The sequence below is a fragment of the Bos mutus genome, chromosome 1 (genome assembly GCF_027580195.1).
Source record: "Bos mutus isolate GX-2022 chromosome 1, NWIPB_WYAK_1.1, whole genome shotgun sequence".
NCBI classification, from domain to species: domain Eukaryota; kingdom Metazoa; phylum Chordata; class Mammalia; order Artiodactyla; family Bovidae; genus Bos; species Bos mutus.
Window position 1 is genome coordinate 135778153 of NC_091617.1, and position 25769 is coordinate 135803921.

The 25769-nt window shown below is 36.8% G+C and overlaps 2 protein-coding genes across 2 annotated transcripts in view; one reads left to right on the plus strand and one right to left on the minus strand.

Annotated features, from left to right (window-relative positions):
* ACAD11 (acyl-CoA dehydrogenase family member 11) overlaps positions 1-25769 on the plus strand; it is a 117532-nt gene that overhangs the window by 72634 nt on the left and 19129 nt on the right. Inside the window, exons 14-17 of the mRNA XM_005906541.3 lie at positions 19556-19622; positions 20252-20337; positions 22090-22161; positions 23033-23187. Of these exons, the coding sequence (XP_005906603.1) occupies positions 19556-19622; positions 20252-20337; positions 22090-22161; positions 23033-23187 (380 nt within the window). The remainder of the gene's footprint in view (positions 1-19555; positions 19623-20251; positions 20338-22089; positions 22162-23032; positions 23188-25769) is intronic.
* Positions 11-5233, minus strand: ACKR4 (atypical chemokine receptor 4). The gene is made up of 2 exons (XM_005906540.3): positions 5096-5233; positions 11-2699 (listed from the first exon to the last, which is right to left on the minus strand). The coding sequence occupies exon 2, from the start codon at positions 2688-2690 to the stop codon at positions 1638-1640; it is 1053 nt and encodes a 350-aa protein (XP_005906602.1). The 5' UTR covers positions 2691-2699; positions 5096-5233; the 3' UTR covers positions 11-1637.

A 25769-nucleotide genomic window follows, 5' to 3' on the forward strand; every position in this document is an offset into this window, starting at 1 on the left:
TTCATAATGATCCTTCATGCCAGATGCTGTGCTAGAATAATAAGATACATAGTTATTCATTTCATGACCACAGTTCTTTAAATTCTACCTTTGAAAGCATTTTCAAATTTAGAAATAGTTGATAAAGGGAAGAAAGCTGAGCACTGAAGAATTGATGCTTTTGAACTGTGGTGTTGGAGAAGACTCTTGAGAGTCCCTTGGACTGCAAGGAGATCAACCAGTCCATTCTAAAGGAGACCAGTCCTGGGTGTTCTTTGGAAGGACTGATGCTAAAGCTGAAACTCCAATACTTTGGCCACCTGATGCGAAGAGTTGACTCATTGGAAAAGACTGATGCTGGGAGGGATTGGGGGCAGGAGGAGAAGGGGACAACAGAGGATGTGATGGCTGGATGGCATCACTGACTCGATGGACGTGAGTCTGAGTGAACTCCGGGAGTTGGTGATGGACAGGGAGGCCTGGCGTGCTGCTATTCGTGGGGTCGCAAAGAGTCGGACACGACTGAGCGACTGAAGTGAACTGAACTGAACTGATAAAAGGAAAGTAATCTTAAAATAATGTCTTGATTAGGCAATGTTTAATTTAAGAGCAGAAAACATCTATTTTTTTTTACAGTTTGTGAGGTAAAATGCACACCATGTTTAGCCATTGTCATTTCTACCAAAATTAAATTTTAGTAGGGGCATATTACCTGAACAATAATAATCTATATATAATTTTTGAAGAGGTAAGCAGTACATGTTATTAAAATTTATTTGTGGTACATATTTTCATTGCTGAAAAATACAAGTGTTTGAGTGATAAATAATAGTCTTTACATATAGGAAAATATTTAGTAAACCTTCAGTAATAGAATCACATAAGTGGATAAGTCCTTTAGGCAATTATAAAAATTAAAACCTGTGCTTGTCTGAGGATTGCTTCTAGAGTATACATGATAAGTCTAATAGGATAACCAGCTTATTACTAAAGAAAGTTGACATAAAAGTAAATTGTATGTTAAGAAACTTACTAGTAATACATTAAAATGGCCAGAAAAGCTTTTTTTTTTCTTTGCTAGTTTTTATTCTTTCTGGAGTTTTATGAAATCACTTACACATTAGAAACAGGAGAAAGAAAAAGACAGCCAGAAAGATTATTTTTTAATTTTTGATTGCTAATTTTTACTCTTTCTGAAGTTTTATGAAATCACTTACAAATTAGGAACAGGAAAAAGAAAAAGTCATTAAATGTTGCTGCATGATTATTCAAGTATTAAAATTATGCAGGAAAATTGTTATGTTAAAATTTAGATAATTTAAAATAACTGTAAATGACCCTTAAATTAAACCACTTTAATAATCTGTTTTAGATGACCTAACTTGTAGAGTTTTTCTTATGTATGACTGTTAATACTATTTTCTTATATTGTTAGCTTTAATTTCTGTGTTTTATGAATTTATTATTTTGTTTCTTCTTTTTCTTGGCTTCTACCCCACTCCCCTTTCCCACCCCAACCTCTTCTTTGCTACAAGTTGCCACCACAGTGTTTGAAATTTGAATTTCTGAAAAATGCAGATGTTTGATGCAGATGCAGATGTTCTCAGTGGGAAGCATCATTCATGTGTATTGAAGCAAGAGACAGATGGGTCTTATATTTAAATGCTGAAAGTACTGGTTGGCTCTGTAGCATCTTCAGATTCGAAAGGAATCTCCTCCACATTTTGTCTTTGTCTTCTCCAGGATCCGTATTTCTTGGCAACTTTCATGATGTAGTTTTTAAAAGAGGTTCCCATGAAAACATACAGGACTGGGTTGAGGCAGCTGTGAAAGAGTGCAATACTCTCTGTGATTTGGATGGCAACGTCCATGCGTTTGCTCATGTCACAGTCAGTGATCAGGGAGTAGATGATGTCTATGGCTTGGCAGAACTTGACAATATTATAAGGTAATTGAGTGACAATGAAAACTATGACCACTGTGAACAGAACTTTGAGGGGCTGAGATTTTTTAATGTTAGGCATCTTGATGAGTGTCTTTGCCGTGATGAAGTAGCACACTGCCATGATAAGAAAGGGTATTATAAATCCAATGCAGATTTCCAGGATTTGAATTGATGCTTTCATTGATGTTCCTAGGTGGTATGGAAAGATGGGAACACACCTAGCTTTATGATTTACTGTATAAAAAACCAACTGAGGGATACTCAGCAAGATGGTAGCCACCCAGATGCAGAAACAGATGACCCAGCATGGTTTTCCCACTCCCGATTGACTGGGAGCTTTAGTTACTGCCCAGTATCTGTCTGTGCTGATACAAGCCAGAAACTGCATTCCAGACACAAAATTGACTGTGTACAAGGCTGAAGTGACTTTGCACATGATTTTCCCTAAAACCCACCCATGAACTGCATTAACTGCCCAAAAAGGCAAAGTGAATAGAAGGAATAAATCCGCCACTGCCAAATTCAAGATGTACACATCTGTTTTGGTTCTCCGCTTTTTGTAATAGGCATAAATCGCCACTACAGTGGAATTGCCTGCAAGTCCAATGATGAAAGCTATTGTGAAGAAGGCAGGTAGGAAAACTTTTGCAAATTTTCTGACCTCTTCTTTTATACAGATCACTTCATACTGACTATAGTCATGAGTGTCATTCATTTCATTTTCCTCATAATAGTAATCTGTTGACTGGTTGTATTCCAAAGCCATGGTTCCAATCTAAATGGCAAAAAGAATACAGCATATTTATTTTAATATTGCTTAAATGGAAATACTTTTGCTCTAGCATATGTTTTATGCTTTTATTAGAGAATAGTTTGTTGTTATACCATATGTGAGCCTGAGTCTGCCACTCTTTGAAACTCTTTAATGGAAGTCACATTAGAGTATATCCTCAAGAGTAGTTTTTCATTGCTTGTTTTTACAGGTCTGTACAGGAAATGGGATTTACAGAGGGAAGATAAAAAAAATAATACCCTGGGAAATGTTCTTAATCATTAAGCCCTAAAACTTGTACATACACAACTTTGTGATTCTTATGCAGTATATCAACAATAAATTAAAATGAATTATTTAAAATAAATATTTTACTTATGTTTATTCATGAATTTATTTTAGATTAAGTTAAATAAAGTATCTCAGAATTGTACTTAATTTTAGTTGTTGGCTTTTATAAAACAAAGTCTCCTCGAGTTAGCTTCCCTCCAAAACTTGCCACTGCATGCTGATTGTAAACTACTATTTGATAGAACTGTTATTCCACTAGTCACCTAAGCCTTAAGCCTGCACCATCCTTGATTCCTCTCTTCATCCCTTCATCCCAGATTTTTAGTCTGCCCCTAAATTCTGATTTTACCTTCCAAATAGGTCTCAAATCTGTCTCTTCCTTTTCACATAATTCATCCACATTATTACCTGGCCTATTACAATGTCTTCCCAACTGGTATCCTACTGTTCTCATTCCTTCTTACCACTTCCTTGTCAAAAACATTTTTCTTACTGCCATCAGTGTGCTCTATCTCTAAAATGTCAGTCTTATCACTCTCCTGCTTAGCTCCTCACCTAAAAGACACATCTCTCTGAAAGATACAATCTAAGTTCTTTACCATGATACCCAAGGCTCCATAATGTAGTCCTACCCATGGTTCCTGTACACCCTCTACTGTACACCTTACACTGTAGACGATGACAGTACTGATTTGCCAGTGGTTTTTGGGCACACACCATGCCATAGTATGCATTTACATCGTTACTCATTCTCTTCTTTTATCTGATATACTATTTCCTTCCCGTCCCTTGAAAGGCCATTTCCTATTCAGTTAACTCAAATTTCACCTTTCTGGAAGACTTTCCCAATCCAATAACTGTATCTATGTATCAACTGTATCTACATATCAGAGAACTGACCTGGTCCTGTGCAGTTTCCCAGACTACCTTTTCCCTCTATGATCTAAGTTCCCTAAGACTGTGACCTATTGGATTTCTGTTTGTAATTAATAACTGAAGACAGTGACTGGTACACTCTAGGTGGCCAGCAAATATTTATCAACTATAATGTTTACTAGTAAGTATAAAGCTGTTACTTTAGGAATGGAAAGATGATATTCCAGGAATCTTGTGTCTCATCATTAAGTTATTCTACTATGTTGTCAATTAATACCCTGTAGTATTAAGATAAGCTTGCACAAAATTCACATTTTAAAATATATAATAATTACTTTTAGCATTTTTATTATAGTGCTAAGCTTTGTTATGCTTTTTCCTTAGCCCTTCTGTCTTCCTTGGGATATTTTTTGTCCTTGGAAGAATATCAAATGTTCTTATAGAATCATTAATGAAGAAATTATTTTCAAAACAGTACACCAGCTTATGCTACATTTTCAAAAGAATATTCTTATACTTGCTAACCTTTTGTAAATGAGTAAAGCAAAATGAAGAAGGCCACATAGAGGAAAAATACCACATAGAACTGCTTTCATTTTGTAAAAATCAGGTGCTCACAATTTTAAATGACTTTTATCCTTATAGTTATTTGAAAAGTTATGTGAAAAGTTCCAATCTAGAAGACCACTCTAGTGTTCATTCTCTTATATGTTAATTATTAACACAATATGAACTTTGTTCTTTCCTTCTCTTTTATCACAGAAATCTTGAAGCTGGTGATAAGGTATAATATGGCCAAACAGTATAAGATATTAAGGAAAGATATTTTAAAAGAATTAATCATACTAAAAATATGAGTAAATAAAAATAGGACTGGAAATTATTTGCAGAAATGATCCTTCTTGCAGATAAATAGAAACACATTTAAATGCCTTTATAATTATTACAAGAATTTAAAAAATTGGTGTTTATAAAACAAAGCAAGAAAAAATGGTATAGCAAAACCTGTTATTAACAAAGCTTTATAGGCAAATAATGGTATTAAAATAATATTTTATTCTTGCTATATTCATATTTTTAAGGTTGAAGTGTAAAACTTTTCAAATAGCTCTTTTTTGCACCTGTAAACTTTTATGCCTTGACTCCCTCTGCATAGATAAATATACAAAATCTTTGGACTTTTAAAAAAAGTCATATCTAACTCTGAATGAAGAAGAAAGAAAAAAACCAACCTGTTTCAGTAGGCAGACAGGAGCAGTCTTGAATGCAGAGAGTAAAATCAAATGACACTCTCTAACTCAGACTACTTTTGTTTTCGTTTCTACACCCCGCCTTTGTCTTACATCCAGGAGGGCTTTCCGGAAATGTAATCTTGTGAGCACTTGATCTTTTATTTATGTTTAACCGTCCTGTGAAGTCATATCCAAGTTCTTAAATATCTTTGGTTATAAACTTGAAGGAATTCAATCTTGTTTCAAAAGCTACAGACCTTTCCAAGTTTCCACTTAACTGAAGGGAATGGGAACATGCCTGCAGCTGAGGTACTGACTGCCAAACCAAGAGAATTCACCAGAGCACCTCAAGGCAGCTAATAAGTACTTGTAGGTAGTATCTAGACAAAAACAGTAAAACAAAAATGATTGTAACTCAGACAATTATCTTTTTGAAGATTAAATTATCAAAAATAAATTCTGAGTAATCATTAAGAATTTATAGTAGAATTTAAATTTTTATACCAGATCATTTTATATTTTAATATTTAAACTGTGAGACTCTCCTTGGCTTCACTGAACTCCTCCTCTGTCATTGACCCCAGAGTATGCCTTTCCCCATTACTTTAAATTCTTGTGCCTTCTTGTAATCTTCAATGACCAGCCACAAACTTTTCACATCCTTCTGTCTGGGAAGCCTATCTCAACTGTCTCCCCCTCCACCCATTTCCAAACAAATGAAAGTTAGAGAAAGAAATGTATGCAGATTTAACACTAGTAGGCTGTTTGACCTGGACTCTCCTCACATTTGCATGACAGTTCCCTTATTTACTTTCTCAGAGGAAACTAGGCTTAGTCTCTACCTTCAGAAGTTATTTCAGACCCATACCTTTTTTTCTCTAAGCAGTTGATCTAACATTCCTGTTGGTTCACAGAAAAGAAGCTCTAGGTCACTGAGGTCTTCACCTTCCACTTGTGTGTCTGAGGGTACAGCCAGGTTCTCCTCCTTGTTATCTACCAGTCTTTGAGGAAGAGTTATTTGCATGCAGCTAAATCATCTCACCCAGAAAAAAACTACCTAGATTTGCAGTGTTTGCCATTCTTCATGGTGTAAATACTCACTCCATGGCCAGTTTCAGCTACCAATGTGAATTCACTGAGGGCAACTTTGCTAAGAGATGAGTATTTTCAGCCTTTCGTAGGAGGCTCTAGCACAATTCTTCAAAGGAGGCATCTCTGCTGCTGACCATAGCTGATCATTATTCTGATCTCTTATGAAGGATACTGCTCTTAATATTATCCCTGTCCTCTCTAGGGGCTTCCCAGGTGGCTCGGTTGTAGCCATGCATTCCAGGAAACAAACTCACTCAGAAGGACAATGCAGATACTGGAGTGCAGTTTATTAGACCGGCAGGCCCAAGGCAGAGTCTCATCTTAGTCAAGGACCCCAACCAGCATTTGTGAAAATCTTTTATACCCCATGTGTACATGTCCGAACCCACCACCCCAAATTCCTTGAGACTTACATAAACCAAGGAAAATACAATCCAAATAACCCCATCATTCATGTGCTATGTGCTCATGTGCTCAAACAGTCAAACAATTAGCCAATAATCAATAAATCCAAGGTTACACTCCAATAGATAGAGAAAAATTTATGGCCTGTCTGGAGGAAGGGGTGATAAGTGTATGTTTTCTCTTAGGTGATGAGTAACCTAGATACGATCTTCAAGGTTCCCCTGTCTGGAGGGGGTCTTATCCTTCTGTTGTTGTTTTCATAGGCACTAAACACAGAGTTCAGAGTCTATTGGAAAGGTGGCCGAGCATAATCAGCATGAACAGGCCTAAGATGGAATCCAGGCCCTTTGAATTCTTTCTTCAACTCAGTGGTAAAGAATCAGCCTCCCAATGCAGGAGATGCAGGAAACGTAGGTTCGATCCCTGAGCAGGGAAGATCCCCTGGGGTAGGAAATGGCAACCCACTCCAGAATTGTTGTCTAGGGAATCCCATGGGCAGAGGAGCCTGGCAGGAGTCTAGGGAGTCAAAAAGAGTCAGACGCAACTGAGCATACATGCACACCCTCTCTAGACTCTCTGGTCTTTCACTTTCTCTTACCTTTTATTCTTTTTTTTCCTTATGTATTTTGAGGCCAGGTGGAAGCAAACAAGCGACCTTCCACTAAATTCTTAGAATGATCTACAAGTTCCCACAAGGTCTGCCTCCATCCCTCATTACTTCTCTGACTTATTTCCTTTTACTCACCCCTTTCCTGGCTTATTCTGCCACACCAGCCTCCATGCTGTTTTGAAATGTACCAGGCACATTCCTTCTTAGGGCTTTTGTATTGACTCTTCAATCTGCCTGGAATGTGCTTTCTTTTAATATCCACACGGTTCACTCCCTCATGTCTTTCAAGTCTTTGTCCAATCACCACCTCCTCATTGAGGCAACCTCTGACTATTCTATTTAAAATATTGTCACAAAACAAATGAACAAGCATTAAACAAAACAGAAAGTTATAGATACAAACAAAAAACAGATGTTTACCAGATGGGAGGAGGAAGACGGGGGGAAAGAAATAGGTGAGGGAGATTAAGAGATTACAAATTCTTAAGAAGGAATTACAAACTTCCAGTTGCAAAGTAAATGAATCATGGGGATGAAATGTACAGTGTGTATAGTCAATAAGTAATTTTTGTATGGTGGCATATCGTAACTAGATTTATCATAGTGGTCACTTGAAAATGTATAAAAATATCCAATCACTATGTCATATAATGGGAACTAATATAAAGTCATAGGTCAATTGTACTTTGAAAACAAGCAACCATTAAAAAAAAAGAGATCAGATATGTGGTTACCACAGGCAGGTGGGTGTGTGTGTGCATGCTCAGTCACATCCAACTCTTTAATATCCATACTACATATTGAATTAATGTTTTAGGGGAGGAGCTAAGATGGCGGAGGAGTAGGCCAGGGAGAACAGTTTCTCCCCCACAAATTCATCAAAAGAACATTTAAACGCCAAGTAAATTCCACAAAACAACTTCTGAATGCCGACAGAGGACATCAGGCACCCAGAAAAGCAACCCAAGTCTTCGAAACGAGATGTTTTATCAATGGTGCTATATAGAAGGAGAAGTTTTGAAAAGACTGTAAAAACAGGACCGATAACTGGAAGCAGGAGGCTTAAGTCCAAACCCTGACTCCAGGGAACTCCTGACTCCAGGGAACATTAATTGACAGGAGCTCATCAAACACCTTCATACCTACACTGAAACCAAGCACCACACAAGGGCCAACAAGTGCCAGGGCAAGACATACCAAGCAAATTCTCCAGCAACACAGGAACACAGCCCTGAGCTCCAAGATACAGGCTGCCCAAAGTCACCCCAAAACCATAGACATCTCATAACTTATTACTGGACACTTCATTGCACTCCAGAGAGAAGAAATACAACTCCACCCACCAGAACACCGACATGAGCTTCCCTAACCAAGAAACCTTGACAAGCCACCTGTACAAACCCACACACAGCGAGGAAACACCACAATAAAGAGAACTCCACAAACTGCCAGAATACAGAAAGGACACCCCAAACTCAGCAATTTAAACAAGATGAAGAGACAGAGGAATACCCAGCAGATAAAGGAACAGGATAAATGCCCACCAAACCAAACAAAAGAGGAAGAGATAGAGAATCTACCTGATAAAGAATTCCAAATAATAATAGTGAAATTGATCCAAAATCTTGAAACCAAAATGGAATCACAGATAAATAGCCTGGAGACAAGGATTGAGAAGATGCAAGAAACGTTTAACAAGGACCTAGAAGAAATAATATAGAGTCAATATATAATGAATAATGCAATAAATGAAATTAAAAACACTCTAGAGGCAACAAATAGTAGAATAACAGAGGCAGAAGATAGGAGTAGTGAATTAGAATGGTAGAAATAAATGAATTAGAGAGAAAAAAAGAAAAATGAATTAAAAGAAATGAGGACAATCTCAGAGACCTCCAGGACAATATTAAATGCTACAACATTCGAATCATAGGGGTCCCAGAAGAAGAAGACAAAAAGAAAGACCATGAGAAAATACTTGAGGAAATAATAGTTGAAAACTTCCCTAAAATGGGGAAGGAAATAATCACCCAAGTCCAAGAAACCCAGAGAGTCCCAAACAGGATAAACCCAAGGCGAAACACCCCAAGACATATATTAATCAAATTAACAAAGATCAAACACAAAGAACAAATATTAAAAGCAGCAAGGAAAAAAAAAATAAAATAAAAGCAGCAAGGGAAAAACAACAAATAACACACAAGGTAATTCCCATAAGGATAACAGCTGATCTTTCAGTAGAAACTCTTCAAGCCAGGAGGGAATGGCAAGACATACTTAAAGTGATGAAAGAAAATAACCTACAGCCCAGATTATTGTACCCAGCAAGGATCTCATTCAAATATGAAGGAGAAATCAAAAGCTTCTCAGACAAGCAAAAGCTGAGAGAATTCAGCACCACCAAACCAGCTCTCCAACAAATACTAAAGGATATTCTCTAGACAGGAAACACAAAAACGGTGTATAAATTCGAACCCAAAACAATAAAGTAAATGGCAACGGGATCATACTTACCAGTAATTACCTTAAACGTAAATGGGTTGAATGCTCCAACCAAAAGACAAAGACTGGCTGAATGGATACAAAAACAAGACCCCTACATATGCTGTCTACAAGAGACACACCTCAAAACAGGGGACATATACAGACTGAAAGTGAAGGGCTGGAAAAAGATTTTCCATGCAAATAGGGACCAAAAGAAAGCAGGAGTACCAATACTCATATCAGATAAAATAGACTTTAAAACAAAGGCTGTGAAAAGAGACAAAGATGGTCACTACATAATGATCAAAGGATCAATCCAAGAAGAAGATATAACAATTATAAATATATATGCACCCAACATGGGAGCACCACAATATGTAAGACAAATGCTAACAAGTATGAAAGGAGAAATTAACAATAACACAATAATAGTGGGAGACTTTAATACCCCACTCACACCTATGGATAGATCAACTAAACAGAAAATTAACAAGGAAACACAAACTTTAAATGATACAATAGACCAGTTAGACCTAATTGATATCTATAGGGCATTTCATCCCAAAACAATGAATTTCACCTTTTTCTCAAGCGCACATGGAACCTTCTCCAGGATAGATCACATCCTGGGCCATAAATCTAGCCTTGGTAAATTCAAAAAAATAGAAATCATTCCAAACATCTTCTCTGACTACAATGCAGTAAGAGTAGATCTCAATTACACAAGAAAAACTATTAAAAATTCCAACATATGGAGGCTGAACAACACGCTGCTGAATAACCAACAAATCACAGAAGAAATCAAAAAAGAAATAAAAATTTGCATAGAAACGAATGAAAATGAAAACACAACAACCCAAAACCTGTGGGACACTGTAAAAGCAGTCCTAAGGGGAAAGTTCATAGCAATACAAGCACACCTCAAGAAACAAGAAAAAAATCAAATAAATAACCTAACTCTACACCTAAAGCAACTAGAAAAGGAAGAAATGAAGAACCCCCAGGGTTAGTAGAAGGAAAGAAATCTTAAATATTAGGGCAGAAATAAATGCAAAAGAAACAAAAGAGACCATAGCAAAAATCAACAAAGCCAAAAGCTGGTTCTTTGAAAGGATAAATAAAATTGACAAACCATTAGCCAGACTCATCAAGAAACAGATTGAGAAAAATCAAATCAATAAAATTAGAAATGAAAATGGAGAGATCACAACAGACAACACAGAAATGCAAAGGATCATAAGAGACTACTCTCAACAATTATATGCCAATAAAATGGACAACGTGGAAGAAATGGACAAATTCTTAGAAAAGTACAACTTTCCAACACTGGACCAGGAAGAAATAGAAAATCTTAACAGACCCATCACAAGCACGGAAATTGAAACTGTAATCAAAAATCTTCCAGCAAACAAAAGCCCAGGTCCAGATGGCTTTACAGCTGAATTCTACCAAAAATTTAGAGAAGAGCTAACACCTATCCTACTCAAACTCTTCCAGAAAATTGCAGAAGGTAAACTTCCAAACTCATTCTATGAGGCCACCATCACCCTAATACCAAAACCTGACAAAGATCCCACAAAAAAAGAAAACTACAGGCCAATATCACTGATGAACATAGATGCAAAAATCCTTAACAAAATTCTAGCAATCAGAATCCAACAACACATTAAAAAGATCATACACCATAACCAAGTGGGCTTTATCCCAGGGATGCAAGGATTCTTCAATATCCGCAAATCAATCAATGTAATACCCCACATTAACAAATTGAAAAATAAAAACCATATGATTATCTCAATAGATGCAGAGAAAGCCTTTGACAAAATTCAACATCCATTTATGATAAAAACTCTCCAGAAAGCAGGAATAGAAGGAACATACCTCAACATAATAAAAGCTATATATGACAAACCCACAGCAAACATTATCCTCAATGGTGAAAAATTGAAAGCATTTTCTCTAAAGTCAGGAACAAGACAAGGGTGCCCACTTTCACCATTACTATTCAACATAGTTTTGGAAGTTTTGGCCACAGCAATCAGAGCAGAAAAAGAAATAAAAGGAATCCAAATTGGAAAAGAAGAAGTAAAACTCTCACTATTTGCAGATGACTCTACATAGAAAACCCTAAAGACTCCACCAGAAAATTACTAGAACTAATCAATGATTATAGTAAAGTTGCAGGATATAAAATCAACACACAGAAATCCCTTGCATTCCTATACACTAATAATGAGAAAACAGAAAGAGAAATTAAGGAAACAATTCCATTCACCACTGCAACGGAAAGAATAAAATACTTAGGAACATATCTACCTAACTAAAGACCTATATATAGAAAACTATAAAACACTGGTGAAAGAAATCAAAGAGGACACTAATAGATGGAGAAATATACCATGTTCATGGATTGGAAGAATCAATATAGTGAAAATGAGTATACTACCCAAAGCAATTTATAGATTCAATGCAATCCCTATCAAGCTACCAACAGTATTCTTCACAGAGCTAGAACAAATAATTTCACAATTTGTATGGAAATACAAAAAACCTCGAATAGCCAAAGCTATCTTGAGAAAGAAGAATGGAACTGGAGGAATCAACCTACCTGACTTCAGGCTCTACTACAAAGCCACAATCATCAAGACAGTATGGTACCGGTACAAAGACAGAAATATAGATCAATGGAACAAAATAGAAAGCCCAGAGATAAATCCACGCACATATGGACACCTTATCTTTGACAAAGGAGGCAAGAATATACAATGGAGAAAAGACAATCTCTTTAACAAGTGGTGCTGGGAAAACTGGTCAACCACTTGTAAAAGAATGAAACTAGAACACTTTCTAACACCATACACAAAAATAAAATCAAAATGGATTAAAGATCTAAACATAAGACCAGAAACTATAAAACTCCTAGAGGAGAACATAGGCAAAACACTCTCTGACATACATCACAGCAGGATCTCTATGACCCATCTCCCAGAATATTGGAAATAAAAGCAAAAATAAACAAATGGGACCTAGTTAAACTTAAAAGCTTCTGCACAACAAAGGAAACTATTAGCAAGGTGAAAAGACAGCCTTTGGAATGGGAGAAAATAATAGCAAATGAAGCAACTGACAAACAACTAATCTCAAAAATATACAAGCAACTCCTATAGCTCAATTCCAGAAAAATAAATGACCCAATCAAAAAATGGGCCAAAGAACTAAATAGACATTTCTCCAAAGAAGACATACAGATGGCTAACAAACACATGAAAAGATGCTCAACGTCACTCATTATCATAGAAATGAAAATCAGAACCACTATGAGGTACCATTTCATGCCAGTCAGAATGGCTGTGATCCAAAAGTCTACAAGCAATAAATGCTGAAGAGTGTGTGGAGAAAAGGGAACCCTCTTACACTGTTGGTGGGAATGCAAACTAGTGTAGCCACTATGGAGAACAGTGTGGAGATTCCTTAAAAATCTGGAAATAGAACTGCCTTATGATCCAGCAATCCCACTGCTGGGCATACACACTTAGGAAACCAGAAGGGAAAGAGACACGTGTACTCCAATGTTCATCGCAGCACTGTTTATAATAGCCAGGGCATGGAAGCAACCTAGATGTCCCTCAGCAGATGAATGGATAAGAAAGCTATGGTACATGTACACAATGGAGTATTACTCAGCCATTAAAAAGAATACATTTGAATCAGTTCTAATGAGGTGGATGAAACTGGAGCCTATTATACAGAGTGAAGTAAGCCAGAAAGAAAAACACCAATACAGTATACTAATGCATATATATGGAATTTAGAAAGATGGTAACAATAACCCTGTATATGAGACAGCAAAAGAGACACTGATGTATAGAACAGTCTTATGGACTCTGTGGGAGAGGGAGAGGGTGGGAAGATTTGGGAGAATGACATTGAAACATGTATAATATCATGTATGAAATGAGTTGCCAGTCCAGGTTCGATGCACAATACTGGATGCTTGGGGCTGGTGCACTGGGACGACCCAGAGGGATGGTATGGGGAGGGAGGAGGGTTCAGGATGGGGAACACATGTGTACCCGGGCAGATTCATTTCAATATTTGGCAAAACCAATATAATATTGTAAAGTTTAAAAATAAAATAAAATTTTAAAAAATGAATTAATGTTTTATATGATTTGGGGGGGTGGGGTTTTTTTGGGCAGGGGGGCATTGACCATGCTGCATGGCTTGTGGGATCTTGGTTCCCTCACCATGTATCAAACCCATGACTGCTACACTGGAAGTGTGGAGTCTTAACCACTGGATCACCAGAGAAGTCCTGTATATGAGTTTTTTACTTAGCATTTTTGCTTAACCATTTTCATGTTATGTCAAACTCCCTATAAATGACATTTTTAGTAGCTAAATAATATTTTGTTGTGTGGATTATCATAATTTGCCTTACTATTCAACTGTTATAAGATTTTTCTAGTGTTTTGCTTTTACAAATAATGTTATAGAGAGAATCTTTGGAGATGTAGTAGAAGATTGTACTTAATCTTATCTTACTGAGGGATTTTGAAGAATGGGACTAACCATGTCTAACTATCACTTTTCTTGTTACAACTAAAGATAGCATTCCATAGAATAATCTTAGAGTTCTTTCAAATCATTGCTTAGAATGTTTTCTTATTCTTTTAAGAAGGGTTCCATTATATGCACACATCCATATAATTGTCTTCTGTTGGTGGATACTGATTTATGCCCAATTCTTTCCTCTCTCAGTTCATTCATGCGTGCTAAGTCACTTTAGTCATGTTTGAGTCTTTGTGACCCTATGAACTGTAGCCCACCAGGCTTCTCTGTCCATGGGACTCTCCAGGCAAGAATACTGGAGTGGGCTGCCATGCCCTTCTCCAGGGGATCTTCCCGACCCAGGGACTGAACCTGCATCTCTTATATCTCCTGCATTGGCAGGCGGGTTCTTTACCACTAGCAACACCTAGGAAGTTCAGAAGCAGCTACATCTGTAGGATAAATCTCAGAAGTTGAATAGGTGGATTAAGGACTAAGTGAATCTGTAATTTTGATGGATGTTGCCAAATTGTACTTCATAGGGATGGTATTACTTTGTACTCTCACCAGTAATGTATGAAAGTATCTGTTTCCCTAGAGCATTGCCAGTTGGATGTCTTGTTCCACTACCATTTTGCTGTCTTAAAAAACTTGTAATTCAGTACCAGTTCAGTACCATTCCCCTTCTCTTGCCAACTGTATGTGAGATATTTTTCCTAAATTGTTGGTTTTTTTTGTTGTTGTTTGCTCTAGTTTTGTTTCTTTGTTGTTATTGTTTAGTTGCTAAATCGTGTCCGACTATTTGTGGCCCCATGAACAGTAGTCCACCAGACTCCTCTGTCCATGGAGTGGGTTGCCATTTCCTCCTCTAGATGATCTTCCTGACCCAGAGATTGAACTTGTGTCTTCTGCATTGGCAGGAAGATTCTTTACTGCTGAGCCACCAGGGAAGCCCAATTTTGTTTCTTACTGTACAATAGTTTAATACAGATCAGCCAATCAGTCTTTCTCTTTTAATTTATTTTTTCTTTTTGGCCACACACAAGGATTGAACCTAGGCCGTTGGCAGTGAGAGCATGGATTCCTAGCCACTGAAGCACAAAAGAATTCCCACATTTATTATTTTTAAGGTTTAAAATTTCTTTTCCATTAAGAAATTTCATAGATACTAAATTGTTTTTTCTTTTAGTTTTTTTATGTCTTGATTATTTAATTTTTTAAAAATTTCAATTCTGATCTATTTGGACCTGATTTTGATTCAACTATATTTTGCAGCAGTGATAGCATGTAACGTTTATAGAATACTTTTTAGATGTAAACCTTCCTAGAGGAAGAATAAGTGAATTTCAAAGGTTGTTTCCCCTATTAACAATAGCACATATAATCCAAGGGAACACATGAGATTTTCTTTTTTTTCCTTAGTGAAGTGAAGTAAAAGTTGCTCATTCATGTCCGACTCTTTGCAACCCCATGGACTATACAGTCCATGGAATTCTCCAGGCTAGAATACTGGAGTGGGTAGTATTTCCCTTCTCCAGGGGATCTCCCCAACCCAGGGATCTAACCCAGGCCTCCCACATTGCAGGTGGAGTCTTTACCAGCTAAGCCACAAGGGAAGCCCACTTTTTTTTTCCTTAACTGTACCATAAACATTTTTTTTTAACAAGTGGAAATTTCATTGTAAAATGTTAGTTAACACATAATTGTTTTTAAAATCTGCCTGCAATGTGGGAGACCCTGAAGAAGGGAATGGCTACCCACTCCAGTATTCTTCCCTGGAGAATTCCATGGACAGAGGAGCCTGGTGGGCTACGATCCACAGTGCGCAAAGAGTCAGACACGACTGAGTGACTCACTCTTTCACTTTTCATTAGTATTAATGGTAAGACTAAATGAAGTTTATATATTTCACATCAGAAGTTCGATATTGGTAGAAATAACCTTGATGTTTTGTAAATGACTAATTGTACTTCATATTATATTATTGTTTATATCACTTTCCCTATGGTTGCAGACCATATCCATACTCAACAGTTATGTTTTTCTCCACCTGTCATATTTCCTTGTGTTATAGAATAATTTTGTTTGATAGTCATGTGGTTGTAAGAACGTGTGAAATTAAAACTCATCAGCAAATATCAGGAAAATGTCTCTTTCAGCCTAACTTAATCCTGGCTCTTGAACAGTTTGAAATACCACACAGTCTGGATTAAAAACAAAATTATTTTATCTGTGCCATCTGTTTTCACTCATGAAGGCCTGTGACACAGCAGATAAATATTTAAATGCTTTCTGATCTATTCAGATTTCCTTTCATATATTTAATTTTTGACATTTGGTATCCTGTCCATTAAGTAAAATAACATGAGAACAAAAACTCTTTAGAAGAAGGACATTTCAGCAGCTGCACCTGCCAAATTTTGCTTGTAGCTAAGATGAGATGATATATTTGTGTGAGGGTTTTCCCATTTTCTGAAACATCAAGGTTAAATCAAAATATTTCAAAATTTACAGCTTATGTATTCATCCTTACTTCCTCTATTTAATGACCCCCAAAAGGAGAGCCAATTTAGAAGTTTCACTTTTTTAGAATCTGAATTGTTTTCCATGTTATATTGGGCAAAGCAGAATTGAAGAATTCTTTTCCTAGTTTCTTGAGTTTCATCAAAATTTACCTAATATCTGAAATCTGTTTAGGTACTTAAAGTTGTGGCAACAATTTTTCATAATAAAAAGAGCAGGACAAGAAATCCTATTGGGAAATATTAGAGAAAAAATATGGAATTAGAAAAGGAGTGCTTTCAGTTAGAGTTTAAGGGAATTATAGAGAAGACTTTACTTTTGAAGGATTGAGATCCATGAATCCTTAAAAGATGTACCCAAAGTGGTTTTGATTATCAGGATAAAGTGGACAAAGAAAAGATCTCTAATGAAATGAACCCCAAGTCATACCATTATGTCCTAATCTGATTTTTAGACATACACCCACCAAGGAGACAATGTGTTATATAGGGCAAGTGGCCTGACTCTTCATTCTTAGAGCCTCAAATCTTCCCACAAGTAAAACCTAAGAAACTGCAAGTGGAAAAATATCCAGTTGAAAAATTAAAAATAAGCCTTTCTGGAAAAGATTCTTTTGTCTATAATTTCTAGAAAAAATCAAAGCATGATTGCATAACATTGCAGAACCGGAGTCAATCAAGGATAAAAAAATTCCCTCTGCTCAGTGTTTTCAGATAAGAAATTTCCATTAATATCCACATTGAAATTTAAGTTTTATCATCTACTGTTTGAATCATCCTAATGTTTTTTGGGTTGATCCTCAGAATTGTGGAATTCATTTTCTCTGTATTAGCACCTGTAAAAATCAGAAAGACACACTTATGTAAAAATAACTAAACAATTTGGAAAGTCAAACATGGTTCAATAAATGAGGATAGTCAAGTGGACTCAACATCAAGAGTATAACATCTGAGATTTTTAAAACTTAATTTTGAGATATGTGAGTGGGGAAATCTTTTTTCACTAAAATCTGGAAGATGTAGCAGCTGATACATCCTTCTTATAAAGAGTCCTTTCAGAACTGATTGAAAAAAAATAGTTTCCATTAAATTTGAAAAAACCCAAATTAGAGCTTTGGTTTTAAAACAATTGTATTTTAACTTTAACCGTATTTTACTTTACATGTATAATTCACAATATAGAATAATTGAGGGGAATAGAATGGTAAGCTTTTGGTTTTATTGATTTACAATTTTTTAAACTTCTAAGATTCCTAATTCTGCCTCTTATGTGATCATATTTTGAGGTGATCATTGCATTTCTAAAACTTTAACTGACACTAATGATAGGTACCTGATTTAAGAAACCATCACATGAGAGAAGTGAAAACCTGGTTTTGGCAAAGTTTTAAAAACTCTAGGGGAGTGCCATTTCTGGTGTGGTGGATTAAGCACCTAAGATTGACCTTCTCACAGATAACAACTAAAAAACTACAAAAAATAACTACCTGAAGAGTCTGTAGAGTGACCAAAGACAGGCTGATTTTGTAGCAGAGTCAGAATTTAGAAGATGAGATGGACTCAAGTCTCATTTTAAGAATTTGGCCGAAGGACTCAATGTGGTGTGAGAATGCTGAAACTTCTCTAGATAATGCAGGTCTTTGTGTCCTAAGGAACTAGAGGATAGTAAGGCAGCCATTGCTCCCAGAAAAATGATAGAGTAGGGTGAGACTGCAAGAAAGGAGGAAACAGGAGCAAGAGAGCTCTGTTTCCTGTGTAAGCTTTGCCCAAGTCTCTGGCTTACTCATGAATCAAAGTGATTCACAAGGCAGACTCAAAGCACCTTGCAGCTAAATGAAAGAGCTCAAGTGAAATGTGGCCTCTCACTCACCTTAACTGAGACAGACTCTGCAGTTTGACTCCACCTAGGTTAATTGCCTCTTAAAACAATAACATTAACCGTCTTCAGAGAGAGAGAACAGAATCCAGAGTCTTCAAAACAATCATTATGTCCAGAATAAAATGGAAAATTATTCATTAAATGAAGAAGCAAGAAAACATGATTCACTTTCAGGGCACCAACCTTGCTTCATCCCTATTCCCATTTCCTCCTCTGCACATATTATTTTGAAATAAATCCCAGATATCGATATCACATTATGTCTCTCATGAACATTTCAGTGTGCATCTCAATAAGAGCTCTTTTAAAAATGTAACCATAATGTCGTTAGCACACCTAAAATTACTTAATATCATTACATATCCAGTAAGTATTCAAATTTCTAATTGTTTGTAGATGGATTAATGCTTTTCAGTTTGTTTAATTGAAACAGACTCACCCTCATCCAACTCCATGGCTGGGGAAACTAAGTCTTTCTCAGTCACTGGTTGTGGAGTAAATATTGTGAGTTTGGTACTGTTGTCCATAGGTCAGAGAATATGAGATCTAAACAGGAGGAAATACGTTAGAAGTTCATAGTCTTTCTAGCATGCTGATGTTTGAAATGGTATGAATGGGAGAGCCATCACTTTGTCTTAAGGGCTGCAGTTCTTTCATGGCTTCTTTGACTTCTGGTTATTTTCATGCAGCAGTTATCACTGAAAAAGTCCATTCTAGGCCTAAGTTAGTCAATTTTCTTAAGTGATATACAGTTTTGTACATAAGGATTTCTTTTTTTAATGATCAAGGGCTTTCTTCCTATATGTTTGTTTGTTTTTCCAGAGGTAAACTTAGAAAGATTAGAACCTTTAGTGTGAAATGTCAGACTAAAATTTTCTTTTTATGATGTATTCTTTTCATTGTTTCTCTGGTTTTAGGAGCTGGGAATCCAAACTGCAAAATTGCAATTGTTATGGGAAGAATTAACAATAACTCTGAAACCAGGTAATAAAACAATAGTGATTGAGAAATCTATGAGGAATAAGAGTCAGTCTTTTTTTGTACTCAATTTACTTAAAATTCACTATTTAATCTCATAAATTATAATAATATAAAATATATTATGATATTAAATGTCATATGTCTGTTGTTTCACAATTACTTTGCTAAAGATATATTTAGAAAACATTTTAGGAAGTGTTGGTATACATTCTTCACTGTGAAATTTCCTGTTTTAAAAAGTGTTGCTGAATTCTCAAAGCTGTTTGGATCCAATTATAAGATATATAAACTTTTTCAAAACTGTCTGTAAGTAATTAACTGATTAGATATTTAGATCCAAGGCAATAATCTTGAAATGTTTAATATATTAAATATCAGTTCCCAGTTACCATTCTGAGCAAGGAGAAGCCTCAATTAAATAACTTTCACATATTTTCAAATCATTGTTATTCCAGATCACAGGCTGCATCTGAATGTATTTAATGATTTTTATACAATTCCTATTCCAGACATCATTACTTACATGATTACATGAAAGCAACAATGAAAAGATGACAGTTGAGTCTCCACCTAACATCTGTTTTATTTTTCCACTTAGCAAACTTCCTAACATCTACTTTTCTTTTGACCAGACACAAACAACACAGCATGATTCTTGTTCCTATCAACACACCTGGAGTAGAAATAATAAGGCCCTTGACAGTTTTTGGCTACCTGGGTAAGTATTCAATCAACTTGTCTGTGTATTTGCAAGTAGAAAACCTAGAATATGCAGTAACTCTGAAGGAAATAGATAACATTTTAGTGCATGAGATGGATTCTTAGAAATCCTTTGACCCTTAGTATAAATTACCAGTGGAGTTCAGAATAGAACAAATGAAAAGAGAGGTGGTGCAGCATTCTACCACATTTTTTCTGGTTTGGGGAAAGGGCAAACTGGCATTTAAGGCATAGCAACTGAGGAAGGGTTAATGAAATAGATGTGAAAAATTAAGTAACTCACAGTAATACTCATTTTTAACTTTCTTAATCAACCTACAAGAGTTAATAAGCAAAGGGTTTTGAATGATTTGAATGCAGAACTTTTCCTTCCTCTGTCCTTGGGTGGAATGTCTAAGAAGCAAGGATACTTTTACTCAGTCTCATGTTCACTGTTTCCTTGCTGCTCAGGTTTCTCACTCTGCAAGTATTTGTTGAGCACTCAACCCACTCCAGTATTCTTGCCTGGATAATCCCACGGACAAAGGAGCCTGGCAGGCTACAGTCCATATGGTCGCAAAGAGTCGGACATGACTGAAACGACTTAACACGCACGCACACGCACAAGCACTGTTACAGGTGCTTAGAATACAATAGTGAACACAGGAAACAAAGATCTCTGCCCTTGTGGAGCTTACTTGCTGGGGGACAGAGACAGAGGATAAATACAGACATGTAAATAAGCTAGGTAGCTGTCAGCAAATGATAAATGTTATAAAAAAGTTTACTGAACTTTAGGTTTTGTGGTGACCCTGGCTTTCTCTTTATTGTTAAATGTGGCTAATGCAAATATTCAAGAGGTGGATTACTTTTTGTAGGTTGCAGCTAGAAAATGTACCCACAGGTTAAGTGGTTGGGTTGTAGAACAACAGCCTAAAAGACTGTTGGTTGGCTAATAATGTTGGTTGGCTATTAATTCCCACCATTGTAGAGCCTATGTTTCAAATTTCAGTAGGACAGTTTCACCAACATCTCTCCAACTCCCTGTGCCAAGGCCAAAAGAAATAATGTGGACAGAGTTGATTATTAATGTCTGTTCTGACAGGAAAAGGGTGTGGAGTTAACTGGAGATTATCTCCAGAACTTGGCGAGGAGGAAGGATGATATAAAGACAAAGTGTGGATGTGTTCCCAGTCTCTGTCACATGCCCGCGTTTTCAAGAGGCAAACAAGCCTAGACTGGAAGCAAATATACTTGCACGTCCAGCCTTGGCTTTGTCTCTAATGCTAAACCGGTTCTGTTGCTTCGAGCAGGTTCTTCACATCTTTAGGCATTGGTTTCCACAGTAATAAAATAAGAATTACATAATTCACTTGCAAAATTTGAACCATTGGAACCTTTTTTATTTTCCCAAGCAAAATTTTCTTTGGAAGCCTGTATATTAAAAATTTTAAAGAAGAAGCAATAATAAAACAATAATAAGATGATCTAATTTGAGCTATGGAGCCATCTTCTTTTTCACAGCTCTACAATTTCAGAAAATCCATTCAGAAACCTCTGGATGAAATGATATCTAAAATCTCTTAAAATTTCTTAAACAGTTGATAAGTTTTTTGGGTTGCACAGCACTGGGGGTTCAGGGCTCAGATCTACCTAGAAATGTCTGACATATGAGGCCTTTAAATTCCAGTGTCTTCAGTAGATTAATTATCTCTGACTACCTTTTTGTCACCTCGTTTTGTTCTCTAAAATCTTAATCTCTATTTCATAGATAATTTCCATGGAGGACATTTTGAGATCCACTTTAATCAAGTGCGAGTTCCTGCCACCAATTTAATACTAGGTGAGATAAATTGAACAAATGATTCTCTAAGTAATTAAAAAATATATACTTTCAGGTCAAAATCTGAAAAAGATGTGAAGTCTACCATAATTTAGATACTTTCCTTCTTGTTTACTCCATTTATAAGGGAAAATTATTTCCTTTGGTAATAATAACAATAACAATAATAAGGTTTTATTTAAGTATTTGATGTGGTGTCACATCAATTGAAAACATAGCTAAATACAAAAATTATACAATTTCGAGCAACATACTTTTTCCTAAAACATGATCGTCAAGCCTCTACTTGTTTTAATAAAACCTCAGTAGTTTCTGAACACTGTATTCCTTGAATGACTTCATCCTCTTGCTTGTTGGAATCCTACCCAACCTTCAAGGAACATCTCTGATGCTACCTCTTTCAAGAAGTTTCTTGTATTCCTCATTTCATCCATTCAATAAGCCCCTGATCCTGCCAGGCCCTCAGGTTACCATGATGAACAAACACCTTTCCCTCCTATGCCTTTCTTGTCCTTCTCCATATCCCTTATCCCTAGCATCCTTGCCCCTCTTCTAGTTTCTGAACTCAGGACTGTGTCTTATCTACCTTGGTAACCATTGCAACACTAACAAAATAACTTATGCAGAGTAGGTACTGAAGAGACCTACTTCAGATCAGTTCTTGAATCTGATCCAAGTTTTTAATGATGGTGGTTTACATTTCTATGTATTAGAAATCAAAGTTCCATAAATGTATAGTGGACCTTATTACAAAACTTACTTTTTTCCTACCGGAATGCCATTTTTATTGAGGATAGTTCATTATTTTCTCAGGATTGTGTAAATAACAAAAGAAATAGGCTGTGGTCATGTTCTCCTTTCTTTCTCACAGGTGAAGGTAGGGGATTTGAAATTGCCCAAGGCCGGCTTGGACCTGGCAGAATCCACCACTGTATGAGAACGATAGGTCTGGCTGAACGTGCTTTACAGATCATGTGTGAACGAGCAAACCAAAGGGTGGCCTTTAAGAAGAAACTTTGTTCACATGTAAGAGTAATTACTTATTTGAATTTATTGTAGCCCAATGCACTATACTAACCTTGAACCAAAATAACATTATTTGGTCAGAAAGAGATTTCCTCTGCATAAACAAGGTGATTCTTTTCCACAAAATATATTTATTTGTAGTCTGTATTTAAATGTAGTCTGATGATGTGAATGGACCTAGAGACTGTCATACAGAGTTAAGTCAGAAAGAGAAAAACAAATATCATATAATATTCCACATATGATTCCACTTATATGTAAAATTAGAAAATGATACAGGTGAACTTATTTGCAAAGCAGAAATAGAGACACAGAGGTAGAGAACAAACATGGATACCAAGGGGGGACAGGGCAGGATGAATAGGAGGGTTGGGATTGACATATATACACTACTATGTATAAAATAGGGTGTGATCACTGACCTAGAGCCAGACATCCTGGAATGTGAAGTCAAGTGGGCCTTAGAAAGCATCACTACAAACAAAGCTAGTGGAGGTGATAAAATTCTAGTTGAGTTATTCCAAATCCTGAAAGATGATGCTGTGAAAGTGCTGCACTCAATATGCCAGCAAATTTGGAAAACTCAGCAGTGGCCACAGGACTGGAAAAGGTCAGTTTTCATTCCAATCCCAAAGAAAGGCAATGCCAAAGAATGCTCAAACTACTGCACAATTGCACTCATCTCACACGCTAGTAAAGTAATGCTCAAAATTCTCCAAGCCAGGCTTCAGCAATATGTGAACCGTGAACTTGCAGATGTTCAAGCTGGTTTTAGAAAAGGCAGAGGAACCAGAGATCAAATTGCCAACATCCGCTGGATCATGGAAGAAGCAAGAGAGTTCCAGAAAAACATTTATTTCTGCTTTGTTGATTATGCCAAAGCCTTTGACTGTGTGGATCACAATCAACTGTGGGAAATTCTGAAAGAGATGGGAATACCAGACCACCTGATCTGCCTCTTGAGAAACCTGTATGCAGGTCAGGAAGCAACAGTTAGAACTGGACATGGAACAACAGACTGGTTCCAAATAGGAAAAGGAGTACATCAAGGCTGTATATTGTCACCCTGTTTATTTAACTTATATGCAGAGTACATCATGAGGAACACTGGACTGGAAGAAGCACAAGCTGGAATCAAGACTGCCAGGAGAAATATCAATAACCTCAGATATGCAGATGACACCACCCTTATGGCAGAAAGTGAAGAGGAACTACAAAGCCTCTTAATGAAAGTGAAAGAGGAGAGTGAAAAAGTTGGCTTAAAGCTCAACATTCAGAAAACGAAGATCATGGCATCCAGTCCCATCACTTCATGGCAAATAGATGGGGAAACAGTGGAAACAGTGCCAGAGTTTATTTTTGGGGGCTCCAAAATCACTGCAGATGGTGACTGCAGCCAGGAAATTAAAAGACGCTTAGTCCTTGGAAGGAAAGTTATGACCAACCTAGATAGCATATTCAAAAGCAGAGACATTACTTTGACAACAAAGGTCTGTCTAGTGAAGGCTATGGTTTTTCCTGTGGTCATGTATGGATGTGAGAGTTGGACTGTGAAGAAGGCTGAGTGCCGAAGAATTGATGCTTTTGAACTGTGGTGTTGGAGAAGACTCTTGCAAGTCCCTTGGACTTCAAGGAGATACAACCAGTCCATTCTGAAGGAGATCAGCCCTGGGATTTCTTTGGAAGGAATGATGCTAAAGCTGAAACTCCAGTACTTTGGCCACCTCATGCAAAGAGTTGACTCATTAGAAAAGACTCTGATGCTGGGAGGGATTGGGGCAAGAGGAGAAGGGGACGACAGAGGATGAGATGGCTGGATGGCATCACTGACTCAATGGACGTGAGTCTGAGTGAACTCCGGGAGTTGGTGATGGACAGGGAGGCCTGACGTGCTGCGATTCACGGGGTCGCAAAGAGTCGGACACGACTGAGCAACTGATCTGATCTGATCTGAATGAGAACCTTCTGTATAGCACAAGGGACTCAGTGCTCTGTGGTGACCTAAATAGGAAGGAAATCCAAAAAAGAGGGGATATATGTATACACATAGCTGATTCACTTTGGTACAACAGAAACTAACACAACATTGTAAAGCAACTATATTCCAATAAAAACTAATGAAAAATCCTAAGATTCAAGCTGTATGTGAATATATATATATAGGCTGACGAGAGATAGTTATCTTTGTGCAAGATTTAATCATTCCTTAAGTGCTTCAACACCTCAGCACACAAAGTGTCGATAATTTGTTCAACTTTCTGGTTCTCGTTCTCTAGAGAACTTCATACAGTAGCCCTCTCTGTGGACATGAGAGGGCTGTTTTAAGGAAGAAGGAAGCCTTATTCTTTGGCTCTATGGAGGAATTAAGACAGATAAGTGGAGAAATATAGGAAAATAGTGCAAAACTCAGTGAAAGAAGAGATCTAAAAATGGAAAGGACTGCTTTATAAAGAAGTGAGCTCCCTGTTGCTGGAGAAATGCAAGTAGAAATGGGACCAGCATTAGCTGGGGTGTTCATGATATTTTGAATTTTCATCTCTAAGTTATGTACTACTGAGCCTATTGTTTACAAAGAACAATAC